Consider the following 27,887-nt stretch of genomic DNA (forward strand, 5'->3'; position numbering starts at 1 on the left):
ATTGTGCAAAAAATTCGTTCATTTTTCGAATAAAATTGTTAAAAAAGACGAAAAAAAAAAGAAAAAATAAGACAATTTCTCGGTGGCATACAAATAAATACAAGTTATTGTTCGGGAAAAAAATCACAATTTTACATTAAATCCAGGTTTGTAATAAAATCAATTATTATTTTATTTTCTTCCAAATCCGGCACATGGATTTGGGCATCCGCTGGTCATGCAGCAGCCACCTCCACTCCCTCCGAGACACGCCAACGACTCGCCGGTTGAGATGGCGAGAAGCACGAAGCAAACGACCATGACCTGGAAGAAAATGTGTGAATGTTAAGGTCTCTTAATATTCCAATAAAATTATTTGGTTTTTTTTTACCGGTGTTCTTGCCAGAAAAGTGCAAAAATTAATTAAAACTCTAATCGTGGCGAGACCCATCTTAGAAACGAGAGTATGCGCCTTTAAAATTGGGCTACCGTAATAATCGAATTTTTGCAATCTTGCAATTGTTGATTTCCGAAGAGCGTTAACAAGAAAACATTTGATAGAAATGACACATGAATTAGGTAAAATTTGGTTTTTTTTTAGATTCTTATAATTCAGATTTCTATTTTGGACACGGAGTTCTGGCCTTCCTCATTGAATTTTTCGCGCTCCATTGACAATCGCCTGCCGGACAACGAGTGGGAAAGTTGTGTACTCCACACGGACAAATACATTTAGTTTAACAACAAAAATCGAGACGCGACGCGACACGCAACGCGCCGTAAATCTACCACAGATATGGCCGAGCCATAATGGCCTAGTTCGGCAAACTCTTCCATTTCAATTTATCGATGTCAGAGTGTCCCATTTCAGCTTGATCTACCTAGATCTACAAAAAATGCGGGAATAATACGTAGAGTTCTCAACTGATTTCGCATGGTTAAGTACGTGCTGACGTCACATTTTTTGGGCTAAAAATTCCCGATTTTTTTGTAGATCAAAAAACTGTGATGGGACAACCTGACACCACGTGATTTATGAGGAAAGCCAGAAATCCGTGATTTGGAGAGCACAACAAAAAAAGAAATTCGGCCACTGATTCGCGGCCACGAGCCACTGTGCCTTCTCAAGATATTAGTTAATAATTGACGCTGTGAGACCCACAGTTAAAGGCGCATGCTCAGCATGACTGGCCAATCTAATAGCATCTACAATGATAATTGAAAAAAAAACTCACAGTTTGGCAAAGTTTAGCGACGAGTGACATAATTCTCCGAAAGCTTCAGCTGAACAATTTCAGGGATTACTTGCTGTTTCCCATCGCTTCACCGTCTTATATAGTGCCATCGCCGATTGGCAGAATGGGATACACCTGCCCCCAACTGCGCAGTTGAATACGATCCGTGTCTCTCTGCGTCTAGCGGTTCTCCACGATGTTTCTTTGGCGGCGGTGAAGCCGTGTGTGTGTGTGTGGCTCCTCCATTCTGATTGAATGTGTAACACTGCGGGCAACCGATTGGTTTTGGCGGCGGCGGGAAAACGAATCCGGATATACTACATACACAAACACACACTCACACACACCGAAGGAACTTTTCAGAGAAACCTGAACTGGCTTTTTATGATTTAAGTGCTTCTGCTGCCAGCATGATGTGGTGGTTGTGTGTTGTCAATAGGATTTATGCTAATTCCTGACACATTCAAGAGATGAAACATCAAACCGGGTAGGAACTTAGTCCACCCAACACTGTGAGAGATTAATAGAACCTTTAAAAGTGGCACTTCTAGGCAGAATTCAATAGAATGGTGGGCGCCTTGGAGCCTAGTCGACCTGCGATGTGAGTGGCAAGGTTGGCAGAGCTAGGATAAGCTTCTGGAACTGTAGGACTGTAACAAGCAAGGATCCCGCTCTGGTACTGTAGTGAACTTTGAGATCAAATTAGGTTTTTCAATATTTAACTAGCACTGTTTCCGGCCCTGATCTTAGAAAGAAAAGAAAAAAAGGATGTGAACCAGGCGTGGGCGGCAAACGATTTTTTTCCGGCAAATCGGCAAATCACTAAGTTGCCGGAATTTAAAATTTCCGGGAAATCGGCAAACTGACACTTTGCCAATTTGCCGAACGGCAATTGCCGCCCACACCTGATGTATACATATATATGCTTTCACTCATGTGGTGCCAGAATGTCTCACTGCGGTTTGATCTACGAAAAATGCGGGAATATTTTTCCAGAAAAATTGCGGCGTCAGCACGCTCCTAACCATGCAAAATCAGATGAGATGTATGCGTCTCTTCTCCCGCATTTTTCGAAGATCACAGCAAAATAGAACTTTCTAACTCCACGTGTCTACTGAGAAAAGAGCCGAAAGCTTATTTTCCACGTATCAGGGATCGGAATCCCACCTAGCTAGTTCATCCTATTGCATCATTGAAGCATCTTCCGGATTCTCCACTTTGTTTGCTTTTCGAAATCGTTTCAAACTGAAAGCCGCGCTTTCAAGGCCGTCTTCTTCCGATTTTCCGATCTACCTTTTGTTGATCATCACGTGCCTGGCGATCACAACACTGTTCAACCGGAATATCTGAAGATGTTCCACCAAATGGATCGTTTTTCTCAGGACGGAAGAATACTAATTTGCAAAAAGTCTGTTCTGTTCTAAAAGTTCTGAATCTTCTGAAAAAATTTCAGACTTAGATCCTGTCATTACATGGGCAAGCAGTGGAGTCGGAGATTTTTTATCAAAATATATGGATAGGTAATCAGGGAGAGACTGGCTCCTTTGTTACAATATATTAGGTTTTGTTCTTTAAAATGTTCAAATGAAGCTGAAGAGTTCCGGCTAAAAGTATATGATTTTTCAATGATTTTTCAAAAATTTCAAGGTATAACTCTGAAACTAAAATTTAAAAAAGAAACTAAATTGGATTTTAATGTTAGTTAGTTTATTAACAGAAAGAGCAGTATTTTTTGATAATTGTAACCTGAAAACTCTATTTTTCTAGTTTCGTGAAGTAAAAATGTTTTATTATGTGACATTTATTGAAATTTAATTATAATACACTGTTAGAAATATTTTATTATCTAAAAAAGTAAATTGGATTATAATGTTAATTATTTTACTATCAAAAAGATCAGTATTTTGTGATAGTTTTAACCTAAAAACATTTCTGAAGATCGTTTTTTGTGAGAAAAAATTATTTTAATATGTGTCATTTAAAGCAACTTTTAAAAAATTGCGGTTTAGAAATGTTCAGCTATCAAAAAAAAGTACATTGGATTTTGGTGCCAGTCAATTTATCAACAGAAAAAGTGGTCCTAAAATAATTTCCAAACTTATTAATGGTGGTAGCATTAAAAAACACTTTTTTTTGGATTTTTTGAAATGAATAGTGTATTTACAGAGACAATGGTAGATCAACCTAAAAGAACAAAAAATTTGCAATTTTTCCAGGTAGGACACTTTTTTGCTACTCGAATATAACTAACCTAAAATAATTTCCAAAAGTTTCAATGGTGGTAGCACAAAAAAAAACAATTTTTTTGATTTTTGAAATGAATAGTGTAGTTACAAAGACGGTGGTACATTGACCTAAAAAAACGAAAAATTTACTACTTTTTCAGGTAGGACACTTTTTTGCTACTCGAATATAACTAACCTAAAATAATTTCCAAACGTTTTAATGGTGGTAGAATGTAAAATAACTTGTTTTTTTTTGGTTTTTTGAAATGAATAGTGTAGTTACAGAGACAATGGTACATTGGCCTGAAAGAACAAAAAATTTGCTATTTTTCCATTTTGACCAAAACTATTGGTTTTGTCCCCAAAAAATTAGTAAAATGACCCACAATCCAGTTATTTTGCTGTTTAAGCAGACACACTACACGGAATTATTTTCAGAAACCAGATGTATGTTAAGATTTTAGTAGTTTCGGTGCTGCAAAAACCATCAAAAAATACCAAATTTTTCGGCGTTTGTGAAGCACGGCAATTTTTGAGATTTGCCGCACACCCCAGGTACAGAGACAATTTTATATCGACGTGAACGAACAAAAAATTTGCTATTTTCTCAGGTAGGCCACTTTTTTGCTGCTCTAATTTCACACACCTAAAATAATTTTCAAATGTTCATCCTACCCTTATATGTAGTAAGAAGATTTCAAATTCAAATTTTCATGCATCAACTCGTCCCCACCGTTTTTGTTTCCCTGGCTGACTCATCTGACCTTGTCACCCCACGTGTGTTTGTCTTTGTGCCCCCTCTCGTGCTCACCTTGTTCCAAATTCTGTGAAAACTCATCTCGAAGGCCATTTTCTTCGTTTATGAGTTTTGAAAAAAAAACGTTCAGACAACTGCAAATGACCTCCCCGGCGTCGAGAATCGGTGATAACCTTGTACTTCTTAGATGAGACCAGATACAAAGTGCACCAAAAAATTCAAATTCGCTTGAGAAGCGCTGGCGAGAGATTCGAAGCGAAAACGAGTTGATTGACAATCGGAACATATACACACACCAGAAGACAAAGTGGGGGAAGAAAGGAAACAAAAAAGATAGAGAGGAAGGAGATTTTGAAAAACGACAATCTCTCTGTGTGTGTGGGTGACAGGTGAAAAAGTGAGAGTGAGAAAAACGTGGTGGGTACTGTATTGATGAACGATCAGACCAAGTTGCATTCAAATTTCTTTGATTGGATTGTTTCCTGATCGGTTTGGTAGAAGGTGAAGTTGGATTTTGTTCACTGAAGTTATTGGATTTCGAGACATGAGCAAGCTAGGTTCAGGATGACTGTAGTGGCCGGCTAACTTTCCGTACACCTTTGGCCGACTAGTGAGTGCAACCAGGGCTAGTAAGGAGGTACATCCTGGTTACCGTAAGCTTATTAAAATTCTGAAAACACCCTACAAAAACTGATATTTGTAAAGTTCTCCAAAACAGGTGCTAAAACTTCTGAGGCAAGAGTAGGCACTTGGAGTCAGAATGTCTTATTTCGATTTGATCTACAAAAAACGCGGGAGTTGAGACGCAGAAATCTCATCTGATTTCGCATGTTTAAGAGCGTGCTGACGTCACAATTTTTCTGGAAAAATATTCCCGCATTGTTTGTAGATCAAACTGTAATGAGACAGCCTGGCACCACGTGGGTAGGTGTCGGGATGCACGTGGTGTCAGAGTGTCTCATTTCAGCTTGATCTACGTAGATCAACAAAAAAAAATGCGGGAGAAGAGACGCAGAGTTCTCAACTGATTTTGCATAGTTAAGCTCGCGCTGACGTCACATTTTTTTTGCAAAAAATTCCCGCATTTTTTGTAGATCAAACCGTAATGGGACACCCTGGCACCACGTGGGGATGCATTAGTATGATTACTGTAGATAAACCTTGAACAATATATATACATTAATTTCGTAATGCTTGAAACTTGGACCCAAAAACTATCTGTAACTAGAAAATCTGCAAAAATGAGTTTGCGACTTAAAGCTGGAAGTATACAAGTTGCGCAAAGACCTTTCCAGTGGCTTCAGCTAGCAACAAAAAAATTTGTAAATTTGCCGGTCCCCACACCACATCAAACGTGCAAGACGGGCAACTTGGTACATCCAGTTCACCTGCACTCCAACTACTTCCCAGAACGCCACATAGTTGAATTATTACCCAACTTGGTACATTATTTTGTCGACTCGACACACCATCACCCCACCATAAACCCCTGCAAATAAGGAAGCCGATCGCTATCTACTCATCTTTAGGGACCTTTTTTGCCGCTTTTTATTGATTTGAACAAAATCTCAGCAGAGCAGTCAAAAATTGCCAATATTCCAATTTTTCAGTTGCCAAAGATTTTAGAGTTTCAATACCTACTAAATCCTCCCGTTCCAGCCATCCGTTCTTGATATTCTCTCCATAAATTTTCGCTTATCTCCTCTCTTGTAAAACTAACGTTCACTTATCCACATAATAAATACAATAAATGTATTATATACATATATATTATATATATATATATATATATATATATATATATATATATATATATATATATATATGTATATATATATCTCAAAAAATCAAACAGGATCTCTCTTTTCCTCCAGGAGAAAAAGAAGATGCCGTTTTGCAGCCAACAATACTCTCACTCTCAATACACGACGCGACGACGTGGCATCCCTCCCCCCATCCTGCCTTTCTTCCCCGTTTCTCCTGTGTCATCGAAATTTCTAGGGCAGCAGCACACCGGATTGGTTGGCATGTGAAGCCGACGTGGATCGTGATGGTGATGATGTGGCGGATTGTGATAGATCGTGTTTTTTATCCGGCGATTACTGCGAGAATTGTCTGAAAGAGTGGCAGGGCCTGGCGCCTGTCTTTCGGCTCTTTTCAGCATTTTGACGTGAATTTCCAAATTTCTAATTTTCTCATTTCTATAAATTTGCTGAAAATCAATCAAAGAAATAAAAAAAAAGTTCACTCATGTTTTAGCATACGGCGCGAGAGGCAGGCGGAAATCGCCTTAAGGTCAGGCAGGCAGGCAGGCGTTTAACGCCTACATGGAAGCCCTATAGCACACATCTATCTGAAACTGGGAATGTTGTTCCGAAGTGCATTGGAGTGCCTGAAATTATACAATGTTTGTTCTAATTTATCATTTACTGTATATAAAGCGCTTATTCCGTGTGTCCATAGTTGGTAGTCTATGTAGTCTGAAGTTTTGGCTTCTGGAAGGATAGTGAGTTGGGGTTAGTGTAGGGATATGGTCGGGGAACTGTAGTGGTACAATAGCGGTACGGTAGCAGTACTGTAAGATTATGGTACTTTCAGAAAAAAAAGTTTTCAGCCCCAGAAGTCGGGGTCCGTGCCGGAGGAGCGGACAACGGCTGGTTATCAATAAAGAATACCAACATTTTATCACAGATCCGGTTACCGCTAGACAAGAAGGTAAAAATTCGCATTCTGAGAAGGACTACTGTAGCAGGTGTTTAGCGTGTGTCCGAGTAGATGTGGCGACTCTTAATTTAAGTTGTAGTTTCCTGGTGTCCCCTAATCGCGAACTTCACGATAATTGTAAATATTTTAGTGTGGCCTATGTTTACAGGTTTTACGGACAGCCTAGCCCGAGAAAAACTCTGGAAAAAAATCCCAAAGCTCTTATCCAAAACTACCAAAGTATTCTATGCAATTCCCTTTTTGCATTTCCTCACCCCGCCTAATAAGGCATGTTGTTTACCGCCGACTTTCCGCAATAATCTATTCTCGCAATCATGTGATTTACCTGACGAATCGAAAGTATACGGTAACCTTCACATTTGGAAGAGGAGAAAGGAATTCGTTGGAGCCTTGACCCATTCTCCCCACAGGCATAATTCAAAAAAATATTCACATCAAGAATGCGGATTTGCCACAACCCAACGGGTTCTCCCATCCAGCATCTCTACCTTTGCCGAGGCAGAAACTGAGGACCGATCTCGATCTGCCGCCGCGTTCCGACAAATGTAATAGCAGCCCCCCGCGCGATAGCTTTTCACTTTTTCTTCTCTTTCTGGCTACTGCTGCTGCCTCCTCCTGCGCAAGGATGATGCTGCTAGGATGATACCCTACGAGATTACGGAACTATCCGATAAATTAGCTTGATGGAGACTAGAGAGATAGTCCCGAAGCTCTGAAGGAACCTGATCTTGTTACAGTCTTGGAACCGAACAGCTGATTGCGTCGTCGTATTATCGTTATTCATTTCGTAAATAGATTTTCTCTAGGATTGATTCCCGGTTGAGCCACGTCACTGTCCGAGAACATTCCGGAATGTTATGCATATGTTCTTGTAAATAACCTTTCTCCTTCCTCCGGCCGGCCAACTACTTTCATTTCTTGATGCGTCGAGATACGATATCCAAGGCCATCTTTCAAAATCGCAAGTTATCCATCTTTTTTCGCTGATGACTCTCTCTCTCTCTACTCCTTCGCCCATCTCGTCTTCAGAATCACCTACCGCAAAACAATTGAATAAGTGAGTGTGGAAGTCACGTCATGAGCGCGACGAAAAGAGAGAAAGAGAGAGAGAGAGAGAGAAGTGCCGAAGACGTCGGAAGAGAAAAGCTGGAGGAACCAGCGGCTGGATCGTCGTTTGTTGATGATGCCTCCTGCCTGCCATTGTTATTCGATATTCCGATATTCGATTCTTTTTTGCCGCCGCCGCCCAAGAGGAGAGGAGAATCAGAGAAGCTTGCGCGCTCCCTATCAAAAAAAAAAGATTATCAAATTTGAAGCAGCAGAAGCTGGGAAATGGAAATAATAGCGGATAAACAAAGAGAGCGAAATGTTTTGGGCAATAAATTTGTAGTTTGATGATAAGAGTGGCATTTTGATATGAGGAAGCTTGCAGAATCTAGTGGTGAACAGGAAGCTTTCGCTATGGAGCAAAATGGATTCCGTCATTTTTCTTAAAGAATCGGAGTCGAGATGAAACACCCAGCCGGAGCTGAAAAATTATTCTGCTGAAAAATCGAGGTGCTTGAAGTACCAGGGCGTTATACAAAAGATCCAGGGATCCTAGTTCTGCAAAAAAAATTTCTGCATAATGAAATGGAGAACAGGGCGGTGCGGCAACCAAGATTTTCGGCAACCGGCATTTGCCGAAGTTGCGGAACCCAAAACATTTTGGTAACCGGCAATTGCCGAAGTTGCCGAATTCAAAAAATTTCGGCAACCGGCATTTGCCGAAGTTTCCGAATTCAAAAAATTTCGGTAACCGGTTGCCGCACAGCTCTGATGGAGAACCCGGTGGTCAGCTCAGAGTTTGGATCACCACAACCCAGAAATACCATCTTTCAGTGCCTCATACGTAGAAACACTCTAGCTCAAAGTGCCCCTGAGGCCCTGGGATCTATCCTTACCTGGAAAACTGTGTAAAATTTCGAATATTCACAGATCCTAGGTTCGTAGTTTCACAAAATGTTCCCACTCTGCCTTCGGATCCCCAGGACGCATTGCTACAATATTTTGCACTTGGTACAGTACTCAGCTTTCCCTTTTTGCACCAAAAAACATTATTGATCCTTACGATTAGCGTCCTAGATAGGCTACAAGGCCATCGAGATCTCAAATATGCAAATTCTTAGGAAAGAAAGTGATGTTTCATCATCTTCTTGGATTAAAAATTTCCGAGGAAAAACATGGCAAAAATCAGGTTGATCGTGAAACTCGTCGGGGGCTCCTCTCACTTCTTCCCCATCTTCATCTCTCCTTCTCTTTCCCGATCCGATCTTTTTTCCTTTCTTCCATTTTTTCTCGTTTTTCCTTTCCATTTTTTCTTCTCCTTCTTGTGTTTGATTATCCATCCTCCTTGCCCTTTCTCCTTGTTTCATTTTTCTTTATTCATTCGGATGGAATAGAGATATGGTTCCGTAAATTCATTCCAATACTAGAAGAATTAGTAAGACATTCGTAGGGGGGAAAATTCCGCGCAGAAAGCGACAGGAGGTTCGGGATTGGGTAATCGTCGGAAAAATGAAAAATCGCGCGCGCCCGCCCGCGCAGATGGGATATATACTAAATCACATGGGCAGCGACATGATATACGATGGATTGCGTGATCGATAGGCTTTTCAAGGAGGTACATTAGCACTGGTGGGCGTCGGGATCCTTGAAGGAACAACGATCTTTGAAGGAGATGACGAGGATGTTGTGAAATTTAATTGTGATATCATTCTATTATGTAATCCCTGGCCTAGAATATACATCATCTTTTAGAATTCTGGTCGGCTAGATGTTTTCGGGAAGTGCTTCTAAAGGATCGGCGCTGCCATGTATGTAGGAAGTGCTTATGCCAACCCCAATCATCTTCTCAATCTACTCCTCAGAAGTTCAGTTCTGCCAATCCGCACGCTCCACCTTCGTCGCCTATCCGTTTCTCATGCGAGTCTCGGGTCAAGGCAAGTGTGCGTGTCCTTCAGTCGTGAAGTCCTATTCATTTATTTTTGCTGCCAAAGTCCGAACAGTTTTTTCTAGCCGTGTCGGCAAAAGGGTTCTTATTGCGAATTCACCTCCTCCCCACTCGAGAAATCGCCCCCCCGCCGTCCTTGGTAAAACTGACCTAGAAAAATAAAAACAACACAAAGCGCCTCCCGCATCATCACGCGTATATATGTATATATATAAGATGGTAGGCGGGAAGAGGAATCGACGCAATATCGACTGAAGGTTGCGCAATCGAGATGGCTCTTCCCGGCACGGATACCTCCTCCTCGCGTACCAGGCACCCGCATATAGCTAAAGTTCTCCGCCCATTTCGTTACTTTTTTGTGCTTCCCATATCATCGCAGCAGCGCTTATGCCATTGCGCCCGACCCGATCCAACTTCTTATTCTTGTTCCTTAGCCTTCTCCCCCTCCCATGTCCTCCCGATATCCAAAAAGTGGGAGGAGCATGCCATAGTGAGAGGGCGGGGCCGGGACACACACAAGGCTGGCCCCGAGAAAACGAACAACACTTATGCCGAGGACAGTCTCGACAGTTGGTGGTCACCCCACCTGCGCCTTGATTACCCCGCCCGTCCGCGCCCGCCGGGCTAAAGTATTTTGTTTGCCATTCATGTTCCTCATTCGACGTTCATCATGCTTCTGTTATGCTTCTTGGTGTTGGTCCGGTTCCTTTCTCTCTCTCTCTCTTTCTTCCTTGTGGATCAGATGCCATTCCGCCTTTTTGCTAGATAAGCGCATATTCATCTCACTCTTCTTTGTTTTCAATTCAGCATTCTTTATATATCCAATATCCTACATCCTATATCCTCGTTCTCTCCTCATTTTCATTCATATGCCGATCCATTTGGTACTGGTGGTGTCGTTCTTCTTAGTTTCGCTTTCCAATTCTTTTCTAGACAATTCCTTCTATTTCCAGAAACTTTTTTCTACACAATGCTCCCAGACAGCCCATCCCCACGCGCTGCCCTTGCTCTCTCCGATCTTCAGCCACAAACCGGCGCCTCAACGTTCTCAATTGGCAGTGGATCAGGCAACTGGTAAGTCGAGTTCTTATGTAACTAGTAGGATGGTAGACATCGAGATTAACGATGTCTGGCATTCGTTACGTAACGAACGGGTTCTCCCGCCGACCATCGAAGCGCTTAAGCGCCGAGATTCTCGGCTTCATCGCACCCCGGTCTAGCAAGTTTTCCAATCCATCCCAAATTACAGGTCGACAAGAGGTGTTGGTGGAGTTAATGGTGATTACATGGACAAATCCGGCGGAGGAATGTTCGGAAACAGCAGAAACAACGTGAGTTATAAAAATATCTGGGGGGGGGGGGGGGGGGGGAAGTGTTGTTCTAGGCCAGGGACATTGAGAACCGCGTGATGAAGAGTACTTTTATCCGAATTAAATCATAGGCAACGAAAACAAGAATCAGGTTCTTGTGCTTTGCACACCATGTCGGAATATCCGTCTCAATCAAAACGAAAAAAGCCTAAGCTGGACCAAGTGTTAAATGCTTAAATGCCAAAAATGAACAATCTTTCAAATCACTTTCATCTTCCTGTAAATCAGAGAATCCTGAAGCGCTGGCGCGCACACTTACGAAAAGTGAAAGCCGATATATCAAGTTTATCACCTAGCGGGACTTCCATTGTCTCATTGTCTCTTGGCTATCCGCCCCACTTTCCCCCCGGATCATCCGCCCCCTTTAATCCAAGACTCTCGAACAGTTTCGCTTCATTCCAGGACCGATTCGCATTCGGCAACAACAGCTCGTCGTCCTCATCAGCAGGCTGCTTTTCATCGAACAATTCGTCAGGCGGACTTTTTTCCAGTAAATAAGTTAATATGTGAGTTTTTTTTGTGTACATTTTCTTCTTTTCAAGATCCATTAACATTTCAGAATGCGATCGGCAGCCGGTATTCTTATTCTAATCTCAATAATTATTCCCAGTGTATATAGTGAACCGAAGTTGCCCGATTGCGAGCAAATACCAAAAGTCTTGTGCTGTACCCAACGTGTCTTAGATAAATGTATGTCTGGTTGTATCGATTATGTCACTGAGAAATGCCCCCACAAATTGGAAAAATACGAGACGATCGATGAAGAGCCATCGACGAGAGCTCCAAAGAAGCAGGTGAAGCCAGCTAAGGCAACTAGCAACAGAGTTGTCGGAGCAGTTGAAGTAGACCATGAAGCCAAGGAGCAGTTCATCGACTCCAAGGATATCAGAAGAGCACCACGAGTCGGTGATGCCAAGCTTCTCAGCCAGGAGTACCCGATCACCGAGGTCACCGACGCCGATCTCTCCTCCGAGTGCGGAACCGAGAAGTCTCAGCCACCATTCTCACCATGCTTGTCCCGCAAGTCGGCCGACGACGTCTTCCTCTCCTGCTGTCGCCAACAGGTTCCATCCAACTGTCACAGCCTCTGCACCTACGAGCATCGTGAGCATGTCGCCGCTGAAACTCTGATCCAGGCGATCCAGCAAGAGCACTGCGATATGAAGGTAAGAATAGTTCAATCTTCCTATTGAGTTTTTTTTTTGAGTTTTTCCAAAATTCATTCTTTCAGTACTTCTCCAAACTGCTCTACTGTGCCAACCAAAACCGCGACAACCGCGCGTGCTGCTCCAACCTCGGCATGTCAAACGCGGAACTCGGCGTCGGCGATCGTTGCCTACGTATGTGCAACATCTCCCCGTCGGGAGACCGTGTAAGCTCTATGGAGAAGGAGGATCTCGTCTGCCTGTCCAACTGGAACGTCATCATGTACTGTGCCAGAGGTGGTCTTCGTACCATCAACTAGACCATCATCCCCGTTCTCTTCTCCCGTAATAAGCTGGCTCAGGTTGTTAATAATAATTCGCCGCTCGTCTTAATAATTTTCCATTTTCCAATCTCGTCCCCCCTTTTCAACACTACCACATTTCTCAGTGATATTCATCTGAACCGCCCGACATACATCAGTTCCTCATAGTACCTAACAGGGTTCAACAAACCCATCCACACACCGTCCCCCCACGTAACACCCCCCCCCCCCCCACTTAAGGACCAAGTCCTAGTTACTGAATGTGCAACATTATGGCCAGAATGCAATACTTGTCCCATCTGAATCCATGTTATTTGATAATCTATGACAGTATTATACAACCCTTTTTTTTCAAAACACAAGCCCCCTTGAAAACGAACTCATTGTATGTCAAACGGTATCCCTTATTACACGATTAATTGTGGAGTTTGAAGCGAATAAATCAATCAATTTCTCGTTGGGTCCCACAGCGAAATGACTATTACCGGTACAGAGAGTGTGGATAGTTAGAGAGTGACAGACATCCGGGACCCAATGGGGCGGGGCGCGCGGAAGAGACGATTTGTGTCGATTTACGAAATGATGACAACGAGGAAAATTTCGTAAATCGACACAAATCGTCTCTTCCGCGCGCCCCGCCCCATCGGGTCCCGGATGTCTGTCGCTCTCTAACTATCTACACTCTCTGTACCGGTAATACTATTGCAGTAATCGCAGGTTATTTCATAGCGATTTTTCATAGCTTCACGGATTTCTGGATTCCCTCATAAATTGAAATGGAAGAGTTTTTGCTGAACTAGGCCATTTTGGCTCTGTCATATCTGGGGTAGATTTACGGCGCGTTGCGGTTCGATTTTAGTTGTAAAACTAAATGTATTTGTCCGTGTGGAGTACACGACTTTCTCACGCGTGGTCCGGCAGGCGATTATCAATAGAGCGCGAAAAATTCAATGAGGAAGGCCAGAACTCCGTGCAGCTTTACTCGCGAATTCAGGTGTGTGTTTTAATTGTCTTTATTCAGTTTTCTGATAATGAATATACTTTTTTACAGAAAAACTGGAAAACTGATAAAAAAGTCCCCAGAAACTAGATATTGAAATTACAGTACACTTTAAAGGCGCACACATTTTCACAGTAAACAAAAAATTTGTCGTGCCGAGATATTTCATCCAGATTATCAGTTGTTAAAATTTGACAACACTCATTTTGAATATTTAATGAATTCGAATGGAAAATAGAAGAAAGCTGCCAAAAAGTGAAATTAAATTCTCAAAAACTTGATTTCCAGACTTTTTTGGCGATTTTCGACCAATTTCAGCAGAATTTTTAGCAGAATTTTACAAATTTTTTTATTTTAAAGCTTATTTTAATAATTTTTCTCTGAAATATATGAATATCTTTGCTTTCGATGGATCTTCCTCAAAAGTAGACACACATTTTTATTTTTCTACAAAACTGTGCAAAGTTACGTCGTGGTGTTTGCGTACCTCGGCGGGAATTTAAAGAGAAATGGCATTTTTCACTTTTCTCGCAGTTTTTCTGATTTTTTTTTCGTTTTTTCGTAGTTTCCTAATAAAAAATCGTTCCAATTGTTTCCAGGTAATGGCTGGATTTGAAATTCAAAGAGTCGAGTCCAAATTCTTCGACTTGGACGACATAATCGCCAAGTCAGACTCCACGTCTTGCACATTTGAGATTGGAGATTTGAATCCAGGTCTGAAATCGCATCGAAAACCTAAAAATTCTAGTGATTTTTGTTCAGATTTCTTCCAGGAAATGCTGGGAGTTTCGAAGCCAACTCAAAATGCAGACGGATACGGCGTTGATGCTCCATACTGGCTGCTGGAATCCGTTAGAAGTTCATTTTCCGTGAGAATTTAGTTAGATTTGCCCCGAATTTTAATTGAGAATTCCAGATTCAACTGCCAAAAGCTTATAGTGTGAACATGCAAAATGTGCTGAACGCTGACAGCAAGAAATTGAATCTCTCCGGCTTGCAGCAACACTTTTACGGCAACGGGATGCAGTTATGCCGTCTGATGAAGGGCGAAAATCCGGACGGCGCGCTGAGCCTCGCACGATGCCTTGTCTCCACACTTACACAGCGATTAGGAGGTATTAATTAATATAATAAAGCACTTATAAAATACAATTTCTGGTTTTTTTTTGTTGCAGAAATTGTGTCAACTGCAACCCATCTGCAAAGCAAAGGCGAGAAATTTGACAGCCTCGAGACAAAAGTGTTCCTGGAGGGTAAACGGTGCAAAGAAGACATTGATACTTGGCTGAGACAAGACAATAAGTGCTCGAGCAAGAAGCGTAAGAGACTTTCGTTATAAACTTCAAATTTCTTATGCTTGAATCTAATTTTATTTTTTTTAATTCGTCTGTAAATATAATTCAAACCCACCATTCTGTAATAATATTTTATTTTCTATTTTTTCACACTCATTTTTGTGTTTTATTGGTGTAATAAACCTGGTTTCATGACTTTTTTGCAAGGAATTTTGTTGAAAAGGCTGCTGCAAAAACTTTGCCAGCAAAAAATTTTGTGCAAGCACGCTCCATCGCACAGTTTGAACGTCGCGGGTCGAAGTTAGATGTGCAGGTCATATAGCAAAAAGAGAAACACCCCTTTTTTTCTCGAGAAGTTTCACCAATTTTGCGCGATTTTTCAACTATTTTTTTGCTTTTTTGGCTTAATTTTGGCTCAGATTTTCCTCAAAAACATGAAAATCCAATCTAGAATAAGTAGTAATGGGTATATTCTAAGATTGTGCAAAAGTTAGCTTGAATTTCCTCGATTAAAGCTTTCCTACCAAGAAAAATGTGTGGATATTTTGAATTTACAAGTTTTTCATCTTTTTTTTGTAATATTCTCTTTGAAACTCCTGTTTCTCTCAAATTTGTAAACTTTCATAAACGTTTTTTTCAGGGTTACCACATTAAACAATGACCGGAAGCACCGAAACTCGCCAGAAGGAAGTCAAGGAGGTTGGTTGTTCAAAGTGACGTCTAAAATATTTAAATTTCTATATTTCAGCCACAAGTTGACGTTTCGGATGATTCCGACAACGAGGCCGTCGAGCAAGAGCTCACCGAGGAGCAAAGACGTGTGGCCGAGGCTGCTGGACTTGGAGATCACATCGACAAGCAGGCCAAGCAAAGCCGCTCCGAGAAGAAGGCCCGCAAGCTCTTCTCCAAGCTCGGACTCAAGCAAGTGACTGGTGTCTCCCGTGTCTGCATTCGCAAGTCGAAGAACATCCTCTTCGTCATAAACAAGCCAGACGTGTTCAAGAGCCCAGGATCTGACACCTACATCATCTTCGGAGAAGCCAAGATCGAGGATCTCACCCAACACGCCCAGATGTCTGCTATTGAGAACTTGAAGCCAACTCGTGAGGCCCCACAACTCAAGACTGTCGAAGAGGACGAGAATGAGGATGTTGAGGTAATTCAGTAACTTAATCGGATTTATTACATTAATTGTACGGTTTAAGGAGGATTCCACCGGCATTGAGGAGAAGGACATCGAGCTTGTCATTTCCCAAGCCAACACCACCCGCAACAAGGCCATCAGGGCGCTTAAGGAAGCTGACAATGACATCGTCAATGCCATCATGAGCCTTACCATGTAGCTTGTTTCCTGATGACCTTGCAGATACTCTTGTTATCGTTGTATCTCTTGCTTATCCCGTTTTCCGTTCCAAGTAAACGTTTATCAGTCTTTTTTAACTTTTTTGTTATGTTTAAAAAACAATTGCATCTTCGAATTGACCTACCTTTTACAGAAAAGAACAATTAAATCACTGTTTGTGTAAAACACCCCTCTATTGATCGAGAACTTTCACTTCTTCCAATTCTTTACTCGTATGACTGTGATTCATTTCACCTGCTATCACTTTATCATGACATTCCAGTTTATATCAACAGCAAATACCAATTGTGTGTATGTGAAAAATGCTATTGAATAGCAAGCGCGCCCCAACAAACACGTTTGAATGCGCGGGCGAAACGGCGTTAGATGTGCAGGTCATATGACAAAACGCATCGACCAGCAGCCAATGGCAAGTTACTGCGAGCTGTTATAGATTTTTTCACATGGTTTCCAGTGTTATCAGTTGGAAATCGATCGATAATACTGACTAGTAGTACTTAACATCTTCATTCCCACCGTTTCGCTGTCATTTGTGATACGTGGATTTATTTTTCCTTTCTCGCCGACTTTTCATTTCTAAATCTTTTCTGGAATTGCGAAATTTTCAGCCAGTTTCATGATCGAATGGCTCGTAATGAACCATCATCTCAGCAGCCGAGTAGTTCCGGGAGTAATGGAACTCCAGCACAACAAAACGGGTCGGCAAAACCATCAAAAGTCACAGTAAAAGGTAACAATTCGTAGATTTTTTGCATCTGTTCTAATAATATTTCCCCCTCTTAATCATAGTCGTCAACGCGTCGTTCACCAAGGCAGCCGACTGCTATGTCGAAATCACGAGTGACACGTCATCGGCGGCGCCAAAAAAGACGACTGTAAAGAAGAAGACGATGGCGCCCGAGTGGAATGAACATCTCAACGTTCATGCAAATGAATCTTCGACAATTTCGTTTCGTCTATTGCAAAAAGCCAAGCTATTCGATGACACGTGTCTAGGGATGGCGAAGCTGAAGCTTTCGAGTCTCACAAGAAATGAGAATGGAGAGTGTAAGTGGTTTTATTGAAATTTTCTCAAAAAATCTATTATTTCAGTCAAAAACGACATCAACAATATATCTTTGCTGGCCAAAGACTCCTCGAAAATCGGAACTCTCAACATAATTTTCTCCGGATATCCAGAGCGGAAACGAAGAAGCGCAGGAGTACGAGCTGAAACCGCCGCGTCTGCAAGTTCAGAGGCATCCACGTCAAATGGCGTTGCCACGTCATCCTCGGCGCGGAGACCGGCGACAGCGAAGCGTGACACTTTGGCGGCTCCAACGGTAATCGTGACGAGACCCATTTTGAATTATTTAATTATTCATGAAACGCTCTACTGGAGTGTTCATAATTATTAGAGCGCGCTCGCGCGGCACCTCACGAACTCCAGAATTCGCGAGGACAGCAGTTTTTGGCTATTTTGGCTTCTATGGAAATTATTTTTAATTTTTTGATTTAAAATATTGTTGAGAAGCATCATCCAAATTGAAAATGTGTAAAATTATGAAATTTGACCGAAAACTGAAGGTTTTACAGAGAGGAGTCACCACGGCTTTCTTTAAAAAGTATCAGTACCGTCAGTATTTCGATTTCAGAGTCGTAAAATATGTCATTTTGTAGAGAAACGTCTGTTTCACAAAAATCCATGTTTGATATTTTAATTGTTTAATTTCTAATATAAAAATATTCAAAAAATCAACAAGTTTACGTTAAAATCGAATTTTTCAATCGTTCAGTTTTTAATAAGAACAATTTCATAATTTCAAACATGGATTTTTTTGAAACAGACTTTTCTCTACAAAATGACATATTTTACGACTCTGAAATCGAAAAAACTGACGGTACTGATACATTTTAAAGAAAGTCGTGGTGACTCCTCTCTGTAAACCTTCAGTTTTCGTTAAAAATAATTTCCATAGAAGCCAAAAATAGCCAAAAACTGCTGTCCCCGCGAAACGAAATCCCGCGAATTCTGGAGTTCGTGAGGTGCCGCGCGAGCGCGCTCTAATAATTATGAACACTAGAGGAGAGCGTGAATGAGCGTTTTTTATTCTTTTCTCTGCATTTTTAATGCTACAGAATCATACACAAAATGTTGTCAAATACATGCATTACTCTACTACTCTTAATGTTTACTTTTCATTTGCAGAGTACCGCAGCGGCGGCAGCAGCAGCAACAGCAGGCGGCACCCCGGCCGCCGGAGCAGAAGAACAGCTTCCCGATGGATGGGAGATGCGTTTCGATCAATACGGACGCAAGTACTACGTGGATCACACCACCAAGAGCACCACGTGGGAACGCCCGTCTACTCAGCCATTGCCACAGGGATGGGAAATGCGAAGAGATCCGAGAGGAAGAGTGAGTTTTCCGGCGGAAAAAGCAGATTTAGCACGAGAAAAGCGTTTCTGATTATATTTTTGATGCGAAAATCATCAAAATTAAAAATATCTACCGTAGCCGCGGATACCTGGACCAAAATGCCGAAAAAAGTGACCTGATAAATTATTTTAAGGCTAAAATCTTGATTTTTACATAATTAGTGTCTTATTTTTGTTGATTTCTTGTCAAATTTTTGTAATTGCATCGAAATAGGCCAAAAATAAAGTAAAAATCAACTTCCAACACAGAAAAACTGACAAAATTGAAGATTTTTGCTGAATTCAGGCAATTTTTCGTAATTTTGATCCTCCATAATTTTTTTTTTCGAGAAAATTTTGAAATTTTTTCTTTAAATACGGCCTGAAAATTAGGAAATTATAACGACGGATAAAAAATTCTGATTTTCTTTATTTTAACCAAGGTCTCCAATTATTTGATAATCGAAAAAAAAAAAACTTTCCAGTGATTTTTACTTGAAAAATGTCTAAAAATTCACGCCAGGTGCACAATCCATTTTCAGGTGTATTACGTGGATCACAACACGCGCACGACCACCTGGCAACGACCGACAGCCGATATGCTTGAAGCACACGAACAATGGCAATCGGGAAGAGATCAGGCGATGCTTCAATGGGAACAACGTTTCCTTCTCCAGCAGAACAACTTTAGCGCCGACGATCCACTCGGACCATTGCCCGAAGGATGGGAGAAGCGTCAGGATCCGAATACGTCGAGAATGTACTTTGTGAATCATGTAAATAGAACGACACAATGGGAAGATCCGAGAACACAGGGGTATGTGAAAATTTTCAATTTTCCAATAATATTTCTATCAAAAATCACAGTTTTAATGTTTTAAAAGTTTCAGAGGCTCCGACCAACCTCTTCCGGATGGTTGGGAAATGCGATTCACCGAGCAAGGCGTTCCATTCTTCATCGATCACCAGTCTAAAACCACCACCTATAATGATCCAAGAACCGGAAAACCCGTCGGCCCGCTCGGCGTCGTCGGTGTTCAAATGGCCATGGAGAAGAGTTTCCGGTGGAAAATTGCACAATTCAGATATTTATGCTTGGTAAGGGAGGGCGAGAAATTCTTTGATTTTAGCTATAAATTGATGTAAATTTCAGTCAAACAGTGTGCCTAATCATGTCAAAATCACAGTATCCCGTAATAACGTGTTCGAAGACTCATTCCAAGAAATTATGCGTAAAAATGCAGTCGATCTACGCCGGCGGCTGTACATTCAATTCCGAGGCGAAGAGGGTCTCGACTATGGAGGTGTCGCCAGAGAATGGTTCTTCCTGCTGTCGCACGAAGTGTTGAATCCAATGTATTGCCTATTCATGTATGCTGGTAATAACAATTATAGTCTTCAAATCAATCCAGCTTCATTTGTTAACCCGGATCATCTTAAGTATTTCGAGTATATTGGACGATTCATTGCCATGGTGAGTGTTTTTTTTTAATTGAAAATCAGTTGAAAATTGGATGAAAAATTGCGAAATCGAGAGAAAATCGAGTTTTCCGCTTTTTACAATTGAATTTTAAAATTTTAAACGTTAAATTTTGCAGAAAATTCCAAAAAAAAGCACTTGGATCTAAAATTTTTGTTTTTTGATGAAGGAAATCCTTAAATATCGATTTTTTTTATTTTCAGCTCAAAAAACCTGGAAATTTCGATGATCTCAAATTTTCAGATCAATATATTTCATTTTCTCCTAAAAATGTTATTTTTATTTAAACAAATAGTTTTTCTTAGAAAATTCCTTTATTTTCAAATTTCCAGGCGCTATTCCACGGGAAATTCATCTACAGCGGTTTCACGATGCCATTCTACAAAAAGATGCTCAACAAGAAGATTGTTTTAAAGGACATTGAACAAGTCGATTCGGAAATTTATAATTCATTGATGTGGATCAAGGATAACAATATCGATGAATGCGATATGGAGCTCTATTTTGTTGCCGATTACGAGCTGCTCGGCGAGCTCAAGACTTATGAGCTTAAGGAGGGCGGTACAGAGATTGCTGTTACCGAGGAGAATAAGGTGAGATTTTGGATTAGCTAGAGCTTATAAAAATAATTTTTAAATAAAATAATTTAATTTAAAAAATCCCAATTTTCCAGCTTGAATACATCGAACTGCTCGTTGAGTGGCGCTTCAATCGCGGTGTCGAACAACAGACAAAAGCCTTCTTCACCGGCTTCAACTCGGTCTTCCCGTTGGAATGGATGCAGTATTTCGATGAAAGAGAGCTCGAGCTGTTGCTCTGCGGAATGCAGGACGTTGATGTGGACGATTGGCAGAGAAATACTGTCTACAGACATTATGCTCCACAGAGCAAGCAGGTAGGGGAGAACATTTGATTAAAACTTCTTTTTTTTTAATTAAAAAATACATTTATAGGTAACCTGGTTCTGGCAATGGGTTCGAAGTCTGGACCAAGAAAAACGTGCCCGGCTCCTACAATTCGTCACAGGAACGTGCCGTGTGCCAGTCGGTGGATTTTCCGAGCTGATGGGCTCGACGGGACCACAACTATTCTGTATCGAGCGTGTCGGCAAGGAGAACTGGCTCCCACGGTCGCATACGTGCTTCAATCGACTCGACTTGCCGCCATACAGAAGCTACGATCAGCTCGTCGAGAAGTTGAGCATGGCGATCGAGATGACGGAAGGATTTGGAAACGAGTAGTCTCCCGTTGTTTTTTTTTGGTTTTGCTGGCCGCCTAATTATTGTATAACCCTCATATTTCTTCTCACCCACACCCCATTGATTTTCCTTTTTTTTCTCTCCATCAATTAATGTTTCTTTTTTTCGAATTTGTGTGATAATTTTCGTGTTGTGATACCACTTGCTTAGGTTCTCTCTCTCTCTTTCCTTTCCTTCTGGGTATGTACCTATATTTAGAATATAGACAAAGCATCTAGTTTTTTTGGATTTAATTTCCAAATTTCCCGTTTAATTCCAACAACAAAAAAACAATTCCACCACTTTTCAAATATTTTTTTTGTGTCCATTGCTTCATTGCTTTTCTTCTTCTCAACCATTTCAACCACCACCACCCAATCTGCGCCTTATTCTTACTTGGTCCTTGTCATTCTTAGTTCCAGTTTTTTTCACGGAAGCAGCTCTCGATTATTAATTCAAATGCATCCCCCCAACCAATCCGTCACCCCCCGATTAGAACAATTTCTACTTTTTTTTTTGAAAACAAAAAAAAACACAATTCCTCGATTTGGTTGTAATGAATTTAATTTTTTAAATTTTGAGCCTTTTTTGTTGTTTTAGGTTTTCTTAACTTTCAGAATTTCCATGCGGAACACACGGAGAGCAGAAGATCAATATTTTGAACCCTGCAGGAGAAGGACGGGACCCTTTGGTCACTCATGTCTCGGCTGTCTGCGTCTCTCCTCTCTCTCTGCACCAGCGGAGAGGATGGATAGCCTCATTCGTTTTATTTCGGACTTTCGATTTTTCTTATTGCTCCACGTTTTAGCTTTTATCAGATTCGGGGAGCTCTTGCTTTTTTCTTGATTTTTTCGTAAAGTGTTCTTGGGTCCCGCAGCGAAAATTAACTTTAAAATGATTTTTTAAAAACTTTCTAAAAATTCATTTTTTTTTCCATTTTACGACTAGAAATTTCGAAATTTGAAAAAAAAAACCGTGTTGCAAATGCGCTCCAGCGTACAAAACAAAACCGCCACCAAAAAATTTAAATTACTGAAAAAAACGATGAAATTTTGAATTTGTTTTGCCATTTTCCGGCAATGATTTTTTAAATAAAAAAAACTGTACAACAAATGCGCTCCAGCGAACTAACCTTCAAATTACCGAAAAAAATTATAAAAATTTGAATATTTCCGATTAACCCAAGAAAAGAAAAATTCAATGATTTTCTTGAAAAAAGTTATTTTTTTCTCAATTTTTCGTCAATAATACTCAAAATTTGAAGAAAAATTGTGTAGCAAGCGCGCTCTAGCGAACCAAACAAAATGTCTCCATTGAAGCGTTTCACGAGGTTCTGGCCTACCTCATTGAATTTTTCGCGCTCCATTGACAATCGCCCGCCGATAACGCGTGGGAAAGTCGTGTACTCCACACGGACAAATACATTTAGTTTTACTACAAATATCGAGCCGCGACGCGACACGCAACGCGCCGTAAATCTACCCCAGATATGGCCGAGCCAAAATGGCCTAGTTCGGCAAAAACTCTTCCATTTCAATTCATGAGGGAAGCCAGAAATCCGTGATCCAAGTAAAAAAAATCCCAAAAATTTCAATTTGCAAGGGCGCTCCATTGAAAACTGTGGCGCCGATCGCAACTCACGGTCGAATTTGAATTTTTAGTTGAAAAAAAAACACCAATTTGAACTGAAAATTTGAATTTTCAATTTTTTCCCTAAAATAAATTGTTCAGAGTTTCGCTGTCGAATTGTTGATACCCGCTCGTCAGAATTGGAAATTGAGAAATTGAGAGAGAATTAGAGAAGGAGAGGAAGAGGAACTGCTCACTGGTCCCCTCACTCCATCCGAAATTAGGCACTTTTTGCTCCGGCGGCACTAGAAGACGAAGAAAAAACGACGAGCAGAACACAATCAATTTCGTCTTCTTTTTTATTTTTTTTTGGTTTTTTCTTGTTGGTACCACGGATTTCTGGCTTCCCTCATAAATTGAAATGGAAGAGTTTTTGCCGAAATAGGCCATTTTGGCTCGGCCATATCTGGGGTAGACTAACGGCGCGTTGCGTGTCGCGTCGCGGCTCGATTTTAGTTGTAAAACTAAATGTGATTTGTCCGTGTGGAGTACACGACTTTCCCACGCGTTGTCCGGCGGCCGATTGTCAAAGGAGCGCGAAAAATTAAATGAGGAAGGCCAGAACCCCGTGGTAAAACATGGTGCATCAACGCAAAAATTTTTCATTTTTTGGAAAAACTCAATTGTTTTTTTTTCGCGTCGGGACCACCAAACCAGAGCTCGTTTACTAAATTGAATTTCCAAAAAAAAAAAAATTTCGCTCTGTTCAAAATTCGAAATTCAGTTTTCTTTCCCTAAAACCTAATAAAATGATCTTGGCACAATGCTCACTGTGAGCTTTGGGTCTAGAACGATGGCCTAGAAATGTTGAGATTTCCTCTTCCAGCGCCCTTGCCAATATGACCTAGAAATTTCAAATTAGTATAACTCGGCCATTTTCCATCCGTTTTCGCCAAAACTACACCATTATAACATTTAAAACTTACTTTTCAATATGATGATAATACTTTTCCAGTGGAAGAGTTTTCCGCATTTCTAAGCCACCAAAACCTCTCCTCCCGACGTTTTATCAAACAAATGATATCACTGTGATTTGTGTTGTAAGTTGCGCGCATGATTGCACTTGCGCAATTAATTAAGACAATTACTCAAAATTTTGATCGAATTAACCCCATGTACATATAAAATACAAGATTTTTGTGTATTGTTCTTCAAAGTTTTTTGTCGTATTTATATAGAAGCAGTGTACACCTAAATTTGGCTTATTACGACCTTTTTTTCCAAGGAAAATACTCATTTTTAGGGTTATAAACCCCTTGATTGATACGTGGCCTAGAAAACTGCAAGCGCTTTTTCCTGGAAGTTTTAGGCCACCAGTTAGAGTCTTGCAAAGACGGACTAGTTCTCACATGACCCAGAAAGTCTTAGTCCATCACGTATTTCTTACGACGCCTAGAAATGCAAATCTTCGGCCACCAATTTTCATAGACATTCTAGGCCACCCTTTTTGACGTGGCCTAGAATCTTTAACAAAATTTGTAATGAAAATCCTAGGCCACCATTCAGTTAGCTCTCATTTTTGATACTTCGCCTAGATTTTTAACACGTGGCCTAGATTTCTATTTTAACACGGGGCTTAGATTTTTATTTTAACAAGTGGCCTAGGTTTTTGCTACTAGGCCTAGATTTTTTACATGTGACCTAGATTTTTATTATAGCACCTGACCTAGATTGTTGGCATTTGGCCTAGATTTCTGTCATGTGACCTAGATTTTTTAATGCACCAAAAATTCTCCATACAAATTTAACTCCTACACTCTAATTTGTAATCAGAACCTTCGATAAGAAGAACATGGAGCTACTGCGGTGCTCAAATTCCGAACAAAAAACGGCTGAAAAACTGAGGTATACGTGGTTTTTTTTCGAAACTGATAAAAGTCAGCATAAATCACGATAAACTGAACGTCCTTTGGCCAAGTTTAGAGAAACCTAGGCCACGGGTAGTGGTGGCCGAATTTTAAAAAAACTGGGCCACGAGGTTTACGTGGTGTCAAATTGCCCCATTTTGGTTTGATCTTCGAAAAATGCGGGAGACGAGACGCAGACTTTTCAACTGATTTCGCATGGTTAAGAACGTGCTGATGTCATTTTTTTCCGTGGAAAAATTCCCGCATTTTTTGTATATCAAACCACAACGAGACACTCTAACACCACCGTCCGGCCGTTCAAACGAAAATTTAGGCCACGGCCACTAGGGTGAAGTGGAATGCCCTACCCTTCTCTACAAAATTCATTGGAGAAACCTAGGCCATGCTCAAAGAAACAGTGGCCGAGAAAGGAAAAACTAGGCCGCGTTCGCTTTGTACCTCTCTTATAAAACACTGTCTGTTAGTTCATAAATCAGAGTCTGCCCCCTATCACTACTCTCTCATTTACCTGCCCCTCTTAACAAACAATCAACCCCCCCCCCCCCTCTAAATCGACTACTTGTTCCCCGTTGTACCTGTCTGCGTCTAGCTATTTCTGTTAAATTTTTGGAACGAAAAAGTGGTATGTGAATGTACGAAACAAAAATAATAATCAATTGAATACAATTTTTGCCCCCCCCCCCCCCCCCCCTCCACCCCGCTTGCCTGTCTCTAACCGGTTTCCCCTTTTTCACCTCAATCAGCCCCCCCCCCCCCCCCCCCCCCCCAATTTCATTTGACTGTACATTTTCCTTTACCTATCTGCGTATCTACACAATTTTTGTATTTTTTCCTTTTATTTTTCTAATTATAAACCCTGCAATTTGCAAGAAAAAATCTCTAAAACGCTTGGCCCCTTACCCGGAGTGCGACCGTGGCCTAGAAATTTATATTTCTTATAAGACCCCCCGGCTCTTCCAATTTTTCATTTTTTTTCTTTGAAAGCCTAAATTTTCATTTTTTCTTAGAGATCAATATATTATGGGTTAGTAAAAAATTTCAAAAACAAGCTCCCCGTGGGCGTGGAAGAGTTTTCCAAATTTCTAGGCCATACTTTTCGAAGGCGTTGGGGTACGCTCGCACCCTAGTACTAAAAATTGTAAATTATAAAATTATCATAAAATTGGCTCAAAGCATTTGAAAATAATAAAAAAAATTTTAGAAAAAAAAACACGAAAAAAACCCCTATTTTGAACATGGTTCATCGACCGGGACCTATATACTTTGAAAGCTTATATCTCGCTTCATGTTTGTTTTATCAAAAATTTTTCAACCAACAAAGTGTTTATTATTTCTTTTTCTATATTTTTGTAATTAAAAACTTTTTGATAGCTTCAAAAGTAACTGAGATACATGTTGTCAAACAGAGCAAACTTATAGCTTAGCCCAATTATTTATTTTTTGCTGTGTAACATTTCTTGTATAAACTTTTAAAGTTTACGGTTTTTTTAAATTTCTAAAAAAAATTATTGACACTTTAAAGGGAGGTCATGTGGAGATAGCCTGTACAAATAAAACTGATGAACTAGGACGAACCGAAATTCATAAACCATTATTTACACAGGTGATTCTTGCCTTTTTTGGAGGGTTAAAAAGGTTAAAAATTATTTAAAGCTTGGAATGAGCATTTGTGCGGCCGAGTTTTTATTTTCTAGGCCATAATTTTTAAAACAATGGCCTAGAAGCACAAATTTCTAAGTAATTTGAATTTCCCGCCAAAAATTTTTTTTTCCATAAAATTTAAATTTCCCGTCGAAAATTTTTTTCGGAAAATTTGTATTTCCCGCCAAAAGATTTTTTGTCTCAAAAAATTTGAATTTCCCGCCAAAATGTTTTCTCAGAAAATTTAAATTTCCCGCCAAAATATTTTTTGTCTCAAAAAATTTGAATTTCCCACCAAAAATTTTATCCCAAATTTTATCGAACATTTGGTGGCCGAATTTCCATTTTCTAGGCCACCCTCAGTTAAATCGTCAAATAAGTTGACCTAATTAAATTAAAAATTAACAATTTGTAATGTCTCCGACCAAAGTTTCATAATTGTATAGATCATCATGGTGGGAGGCGGGGTAGCACTTATGAGTGAACTTACCGGTTGACCGCCCGTCTATACATAGTAGCCAACACCCGACCATTTTCTGCCAAATACCTATAATATCGCTTCGAGACCCAACTATTGCACAGTTGTGGTTTATTTCGGTTGAAGACCCAATATTAATTTACCTACAGCTGCTAAAGCGTTTTAAGACCTAAAAAATTAAGCAAGGCCCAAAAATCCAAACTTAATACTATAGTACTTCTCGTTTCGAGACCCAAAATCCAAAGCTAGGCCATATTCTTGGTGAGACCCACCTGTAATAAATATCACTTGAGTGAAAGTGAACTCTTACTTTTTTCTTTCGACAGCCAAAAAAAATTGAGTCAATTAGCAAATAATTCACGTCTCCCCCTTTCAATGTTTACATACACATTACGAACGAGAAAAAAAAACGAGAGAAAAATTGAGTGAAATGGAATCAAAATGTGTTCATTTTTACTTTTTATGAAAATTTGGATAAGCACATGGCGTCAGAGTGTCCCATTTCGGCTTGATCTACGTAGATCTACAAAAAATGCGGGTGAAGAGACGCAGAGTTTTCAACTGATTTCGCTTTTTTTTGGGCGAAAATTTCCGCATTTCTTGTAGATCAAACCGCAACAGTGGATAAGCGCGCTCTATCGACAAACCCGGTGTGTACTACTCGCGGACAACCAGTATAGTTTTTTTTTTGAATTTTTGTTCGAAATTGAAATTGAAATAAGATGCCAAATTTAAATTTAAAAAATAA

At 40.4% G+C, this 27,887-nt stretch overlaps 6 protein-coding genes and 6 non-coding genes across 16 annotated transcripts; 8 read left to right on the forward strand and 4 right to left on the reverse strand.

The window, feature by feature from the left end:
* Positions 1-3: 3 nt before the first annotated feature.
* On the reverse strand, positions 4-1,449 carry Y65B4BL.6 ((Na+)-NQR maturation NqrM; the record flags this gene model as incomplete). 2 transcript variants are annotated; one of them, NM_001129076.3, is made up of 2 exons in its annotated part: positions 4-303; positions 1,215-1,449. In NM_001129076.3, 2 exons carry the CDS (start codon positions 1,242-1,244, stop codon positions 172-174), a joined length of 162 nt encoding a protein of 53 aa, NP_001122548.1. The 2 variants fall into 2 exon arrangements, with proteins under 2 accessions (NP_001122548.1, NP_001368005.1); NM_001379798.1 differs by lacking the exon at positions 1,215-1,449 and having other exon boundaries at positions 172-300.
* A 4,493-nt stretch (positions 1,450-5,942) lies between these two features.
* On the reverse strand, positions 5,943-6,034 carry Y65B4BL.8. Its single transcript, NR_049909.1, has one exon. It is a non-coding gene; the product is annotated as an Unclassified non-coding RNA Y65B4BL.8 (non-coding RNA).
* A 4,075-nt stretch (positions 6,035-10,109) lies between these two features.
* On the forward strand, positions 10,110-10,221 carry Y65B4BL.11. The gene has a single exon (NR_049910.1). It is a non-coding gene; the product is annotated as an Unclassified non-coding RNA Y65B4BL.11 (non-coding RNA).
* A 68-nt stretch (positions 10,222-10,289) lies between these two features.
* On the reverse strand, positions 10,290-10,578 carry Y65B4BL.12. The gene has a single exon (NR_049911.1). It is a non-coding gene; the product is annotated as an Unclassified non-coding RNA Y65B4BL.12 (non-coding RNA).
* Positions 10,579-10,863: 285 nt separating this feature from the next.
* Positions 10,864-12,313, forward strand: Y65B4BL.1 (uncharacterized protein). The gene is made up of 4 exons (NM_001382923.2): positions 10,864-10,986; positions 11,162-11,243; positions 11,685-11,788; positions 11,842-12,313. The coding sequence occupies exons 1-3, from the start codon at positions 10,883-10,885 to the stop codon at positions 11,778-11,780; spliced, it is 282 nt and encodes a 93-aa protein (NP_001370826.1). The 5' UTR covers positions 10,864-10,882; the 3' UTR covers positions 11,781-11,788; positions 11,842-12,313.
* On the forward strand, positions 11,620-12,979 carry dbd-1 (DB domain-containing protein). The gene is made up of 3 exons (NM_001392171.1): positions 11,620-11,788; positions 11,842-12,448; positions 12,514-12,979. The coding sequence occupies exons 2-3, from the start codon at positions 11,843-11,845 to the stop codon at positions 12,745-12,747; spliced, it is 840 nt and encodes a 279-aa protein (NP_001380105.1). The 5' UTR covers positions 11,620-11,788; position 11,842; the 3' UTR covers positions 12,748-12,979.
* Y65B4BM.2 lies at positions 12,863-12,934 on the forward strand. Its single transcript, NR_101514.1, has one exon. It is a non-coding gene; the product is annotated as an Unclassified non-coding RNA Y65B4BM.2 (non-coding RNA).
* Positions 12,980-14,349: 1,370 nt separating the features above from the next.
* On the forward strand, positions 14,350-15,239 carry psf-3 (DNA replication complex GINS protein PSF3). Its single transcript, NM_058347.7, has 4 exons — positions 14,350-14,464; positions 14,513-14,619; positions 14,667-14,865; positions 14,926-15,239. Exons 1-4 carry the CDS (start codon positions 14,353-14,355, stop codon positions 15,087-15,089), a joined length of 582 nt encoding a protein of 193 aa, NP_490748.1. The 5' UTR covers positions 14,350-14,352; the 3' UTR covers positions 15,090-15,239.
* A 446-nt stretch (positions 15,240-15,685) lies between these two features.
* On the forward strand, positions 15,686-16,482 carry icd-2 (Nascent polypeptide-associated complex subunit alpha). The gene is made up of 3 exons (NM_058348.6): positions 15,686-15,744; positions 15,794-16,201; positions 16,251-16,482. The coding sequence occupies exons 1-3, from the start codon at positions 15,703-15,705 to the stop codon at positions 16,386-16,388; spliced, it is 588 nt and encodes a 195-aa protein (NP_490749.1). The 5' UTR covers positions 15,686-15,702; the 3' UTR covers positions 16,389-16,482.
* A 216-nt stretch (positions 16,483-16,698) lies between these two features.
* Y65B4BR.10 lies at positions 16,699-16,826 on the reverse strand. The gene has a single exon (NR_049912.1). It is a non-coding gene; the product is annotated as an Unclassified non-coding RNA Y65B4BR.10 (non-coding RNA).
* A 190-nt stretch (positions 16,827-17,016) lies between these two features.
* Positions 17,017-22,095, forward strand: wwp-1 (E3 ubiquitin-protein ligase wwp-1; the record flags this gene model as incomplete). Of its 4 annotated transcripts, none has more annotated exons than NM_171831.4 (10): positions 17,017-17,138; positions 17,198-17,455; positions 17,501-17,730; positions 18,597-18,806; positions 19,348-19,622; positions 19,696-19,903; positions 19,959-20,279; positions 20,618-20,878; positions 20,959-21,180; positions 21,239-22,095. In NM_171831.4, 10 exons carry the CDS (start codon positions 17,033-17,035, stop codon positions 21,524-21,526), a joined length of 2,379 nt encoding a protein of 792 aa, NP_740776.1. The 4 variants fall into 4 exon arrangements, with proteins under 4 accessions (NP_740776.1, NP_740775.1, NP_001293271.1 ...); NM_170794.8 differs by having other exon boundaries at positions 19,690-19,903; positions 21,239-22,093; NM_001306342.3 differs by lacking the exons at positions 17,017-17,138; positions 17,198-17,455; positions 17,501-17,730; positions 18,597-18,806 and having other exon boundaries at positions 19,405-19,622; positions 19,690-19,903; positions 21,239-21,526.
* On the forward strand, positions 18,981-19,137 carry Y65B4BR.12. The gene has a single exon (NR_101515.1). It is a non-coding gene; the product is annotated as a small nucleolar RNA Y65B4BR.12 (small nucleolar RNA).
* Positions 22,096-27,887: the final 5,792 nt, after the last annotated feature.

This window comes from Caenorhabditis elegans, chromosome I (genome assembly GCF_000002985.6).
Source record: "Caenorhabditis elegans chromosome I".
NCBI lineage: Eukaryota > Metazoa > Nematoda > Chromadorea > Rhabditida > Rhabditidae > Caenorhabditis > Caenorhabditis elegans.

What these genes read in the sequence shown, in the direction of transcription:
- Y65B4BL.1 (NM_001382923.2), top strand. Translation starts at nt 10,883, where the DNA reads ATGCTCCCAGACAGCCCATCCCCACGCGCTGCCCTTGCTCTCTCCGAT. An exon ending in GGCAGTGGATCAGGCAACTG is followed by an intron (nt 10,987 to 11,161) that starts GTAAGTCGAGTT and finishes CCCAAATTACAG; the next exon opens with GTCGACAAGAGGTGTTGGTG. An exon ending in TCGGAAACAGCAGAAACAAC is followed by an intron (nt 11,244 to 11,684) that starts GTGAGTTATAAA and finishes GCTTCATTCCAG; the next exon opens with GACCGATTCGCATTCGGCAA.
- dbd-1 (NM_001392171.1), top strand. Translation starts at nt 11,843, where the DNA reads ATGCGATCGGCAGCCGGTATTCTTATTCTAATCTCAATAATTATTCCC. An exon ending in AAGAGCACTGCGATATGAAG is followed by an intron (nt 12,449 to 12,513) that starts GTAAGAATAGTT and finishes TCATTCTTTCAG; the next exon opens with TACTTCTCCAAACTGCTCTA.
- psf-3 (NM_058347.7), top strand. Translation starts at nt 14,353, where the DNA reads ATGGCTGGATTTGAAATTCAAAGAGTCGAGTCCAAATTCTTCGACTTG. An exon ending in GATTGGAGATTTGAATCCAG is followed by an intron (nt 14,465 to 14,512) that starts GTCTGAAATCGC and finishes ATTTTTGTTCAG; the next exon opens with ATTTCTTCCAGGAAATGCTG. An exon ending in CCGTTAGAAGTTCATTTTCC is followed by an intron (nt 14,620 to 14,666) that starts GTGAGAATTTAG and finishes TGAGAATTCCAG; the next exon opens with ATTCAACTGCCAAAAGCTTA.
- icd-2 (NM_058348.6), top strand. Translation starts at nt 15,703, where the DNA reads ATGACCGGAAGCACCGAAACTCGCCAGAAGGAAGTCAAGGAG. An exon ending in GCCAGAAGGAAGTCAAGGAG is followed by an intron (nt 15,745 to 15,793) that starts GTTGGTTGTTCA and finishes TCTATATTTCAG; the next exon opens with CCACAAGTTGACGTTTCGGA. An exon ending in ACGAGAATGAGGATGTTGAG is followed by an intron (nt 16,202 to 16,250) that starts GTAATTCAGTAA and finishes GTACGGTTTAAG; the next exon opens with GAGGATTCCACCGGCATTGA.